This window comes from Mus caroli, chromosome 10 (assembly GCF_900094665.2).
Source record: "Mus caroli chromosome 10, CAROLI_EIJ_v1.1, whole genome shotgun sequence".
NCBI lineage: Eukaryota > Metazoa > Chordata > Mammalia > Rodentia > Muridae > Mus > Mus caroli.
The window spans coordinates 69,808,950-69,812,744 of NC_034579.1; the positions used below are offsets into that span (position 1 = coordinate 69,808,950).

General features: G+C 49.0%; 1 protein-coding gene across 1 annotated transcript in view; it reads right to left on the reverse strand.

Annotated features, from left to right (window-relative positions):
• Nucleotides 1–3,795, reverse strand: part of LOC110303140 (glutathione S-transferase theta-3) — a 7,775-nt gene that overhangs the window by 2,072 nt on the left and 1,908 nt on the right. Inside the window, exons 2-3 of the mRNA XM_021174095.2 lie at nt 2,073–2,160; nt 752–902 (exon numbers count right to left, since the gene is read on the reverse strand). Of these exons, the coding sequence (XP_021029754.1) occupies nt 752–902; nt 2,073–2,160 (239 nt within the window). The remainder of the gene's footprint in view (nt 1–751; nt 903–2,072; nt 2,161–3,795) is intronic.

The following is a 3,795-nucleotide window of genomic DNA, read 5'->3' on the forward strand; positions in this document are numbered from 1 at the left end:
TTTTTTGGTTTTTCGAGACAGGGTTTCTCTGTGTAACCCTGGCTGTCCTGGAACTCACTTTGTAGACCAGGCTGGCCTCGAACTCAGAAATCCGCCTGTCTCTGCATCCCAAGTGCTGGGATTAAAGGCGTGTGCCACCACTTCCCGGCCATCTCAGTTCTTAAGATCTTTCCTTTTCCTTTCCCCATATAAAATCATGCATGACTCTCTATTGCCCTTAAGACCAAGACCTCAACCGGAAACCCTCCCCAGTGTAGATCCCGCCATCACATCCCCATTCGGCATCCCCCTTGATTGTAAGTGGGACTTCTCAAGAGAAACATGGTAGTTGAAACACCATGGAAGGAATTGCTGAGCTTTTAAAGCCAGTACTCAGGAGGGGTACTGGCATGAAATGCTGACAATCTGGGCTGGAATTCTAAGATCACCAAGGTGAAAAATTGAAACAGAACTACTAATTAAATATTTATTTGTTTGTTCGTTTTTCCGTTTGTGTGAATGAGTGCACACATGCTCTCATAGGTGCACATGCATGCCCTCTATCACCACAGCATGCTTATGGAGATCAGAAGACAACATGCAGGAGTTGGTTCTCTCCTCCTACTGTATTGGATCGCAGGGATTGAACTCAGGTTGTCAGACTTGGTGACGAGTGCCTTTACACCCTGAGGTTTGTCACTAGCCCAAGAATTTTTCTTTTTAACAGGGAATGCCATCTCTGATGCATCCTGGGAACATCCCCACGGCTCACCTTCTGCCACATGGCCCTGGTGCAACAACTCCGCAGGGCTGTGTGCTGCCATGCCAGGTACTCGTCTACACGAGCTCGAGTCTGCAGGTCCTGAGGGTACCAGTGGTCGGGGGCCTTGTACTTTCTACTCAGGTACAGCAAGATGGCCACACTGGAGGAATGCAGAGAGATGGAGAACACTCCCTGGTCATTCTTTTTTTTTAAGATTTATTTATTATTATAAATAAGTACAGTGTAACTGTCTTCAGATACTCCAGATGAGGGCATCAGATCTCATTACAGATAGTTGTGAGCCACCATGTGGTTGCTGGGATTTGAACTCAGGTCCTCTGGAAGAGCAGTCAGTGCTCATAACTGCTGAGCCATCTCTCCAGCCCCCTCCCTGGTCATTCTTAAGCCACCCTGGTCTAGGACTAGGGTGTCTTGTGCCTGAATTTCTGCAATCATTTCTTACCCAGCCTGGGGACCCTTTCAAAATGCAAGGGAAATGGGATCTCTCCTCTGCTCAGATTCCCCTGGGGTACTTCCTTCCTGCAGGACTGGTCAGAGCCTTTCTCTATTCCCTACCACCACCACCACCACCACCACTACCACCACCACCACACTGCTGTGCTTGCCTGCTTCACCTCAGCGGTGCTGCCTCAGCTCTTCAGCCCATACCTGCGAAAGGTCTAATGTCACACACAGCCTTCCCCTTTGTCCTTCCAGCTAGAACACACTGCCCACACACCTGGTACATCAGTACAGGAAGTTCCTGCTCATTTACCACCTCCACAGTCAGCTTCTCTTTCATGCCTCACTTGAAATCACTAACCCTGACCCCCCAACCTGTCTTGTCCCCGCTGTACTCTCCACCTGTCACCTTACTGTCACTCCCCACCTCCGAAATGCAAGTCCCATGGGGGCCCAGACTATGATCTGCGCAAGCTCCAAGGTCAGACGGCAACCTGGTGCTAATGGGTGCTCAGCGGAGGGCAACCAAGTTCAATGGGTGATCCTTTGGCTTCTAGGGTAGCTCCTCCCTCCAAGACCTGGCGCAGCCACTCTCTTTGACACTATCATTCCTCCTGAGCGCTGGGCTCTCAGGGAAGGGGCCCGGAAGCAGTCTGGGCTCCCCCATCTCCCTGCCTCAGTTTCCTCATCCATGAAATACAAGGGGGGGTGAGGCATACCATGTGTTCAAAAGTCCCATCTCAGCCCCAGGTACCTGCTTGGGTGTTACCCTGGAGCAGACACAGAAGCCATAGTCCAAGTTGGCAGCATCAGGCCCGGACAGATGACTTGCCCTACACAGCTTGGTTGCAAGCAGGGAACATGTTACCTCTCTGCCAAGACGAAGTCCCCATCCTTCAAAGCTGGCACCTTCCTCAAAGGGTTCACCTGGGCGAAGGAATCTGTGTACTGCTGACCTATGGAGAGATACCAGAGCATTGGAGCTGAGGACTCAGAGACTTTTTAAGGTCTGCTGGTCTCCTTCTCTACACTCAAGCACCAGTTTTCCCACAAGAAGCCTCAGTGAAGAGGAAGCCAACACACAGGGCGGCGGATCCTCTCACAAATCCATTTGCCTTCACTCCTGGGAAGCCTGGGTCAGAGTGACTACTTGGGTCTGGGAAAGATTCCGTACTTGGTTCTGTGCAGCTATGGCCCTTACTCATCCTAATGCAAACACCCAGTCTTATTCCTGGGCCCTGATCATTCTTTCTATCCCAGGAAAGAACTGGGAGAACTGGGTGGGTGTGGTAAGAATTTTGGTGTCTTTCTTAAAAAAAAAAAAAAAAGCACAGAAATATTATGGGAATATGTTTTTGTTTTAATCCCAGGTATGGGAATATAGGATATAGGGCTGCTTCCCAGCAGGTGACTATGATTTGCCTGGTGCTCTAGCAAAGGTGTGGTTTTGCCAGCTGCAGAGAATTATTGCAATTGTATGACATTTTGTAACTCTGGGGAATTTTCAGAAGATATATAAATGCTTGAGTCCTGATGGAAAGGGCTGGTTGGCCAGCTATTGGTTGGGCGCTGTTGGCTGTGCTTTGTCCAGTAGTCATGTGTGAAGAGATGAAAAGAAGAAATTTGATATCCCAACAGTGAAGATCAAACTTGTCCAGAGGAACTCCATACCCCTAGTCAGCAGGAAGTAATCTAATGATACAATGTTCTTCTCTTTCCCCTCCATCCTTTTTTCCCTTCTATCTAGTGTTAGGGGGTTGAAAGGGTGAAAGAAGAGGGGTGGAGAATGGCAAAAGAAAAAAGGAACCCCAGGGTTGGAGAGATGGCTCAGCGGTTAAGAACACTGACTGCTCTTCCAGAGATCCTGAGCTCAATTCCCAGCAGCCACATGTTGGCTCACAACCATTTGTAATGGAATCTGATGACTTCTTCTGGTGTGTCCAAAGACAGTGACAGTGTATTCATGTACATAAAATAAATAAATAAATTTTTAAAAAGAGAAGAAAGGAACCCAAAAAGTAGTCAAAAGTCCCATTACAGGTGGGTTCTTCTATCCAGACTGGGTAACCTGTGTACACATCAGAGCTCCAACATCCTTTTTCTGGGTTCTTAGCTCAACATAGCTCTTGCCAGAACAAGTTTCCTATTCTGCCACTAGGAATCCAGCAGCTCTGTACTTCTCTCTTTTCTGTGCCAAGCCCTCAGAGCTCCCTCTTTACCTGGGATTCCCAGACAGAACCAAACCCCATGCCTAAACCAGAGCTGACGGTACAAGGTAGGTTGCCTGGTCCGTGGGAATGGAATCAGAGGCCATTTGGGGAAGTCAGGTCCTAGATCCATCTGTGGATCTGTCTTTCCTTCCACTGAATGGACTCCATTGCCTTTGCCCATTCTCCTTTCACAAACTGTCCATGTGCAGCCCCTTGTCAAGCTGTATGTACTGAAGAGGTACTGGAGCTAAATAGGACTCAGCTAAATAAGACGTTCTAGAGTCAGCCGGGCGTGGTGGCGCACGCCTTTAATCCCAGCACTCGGGAGGCAGAGGCAGGCGGATTTCTGAGTTCGAGGCCAGCCTGGTCTACAGAGTGAGT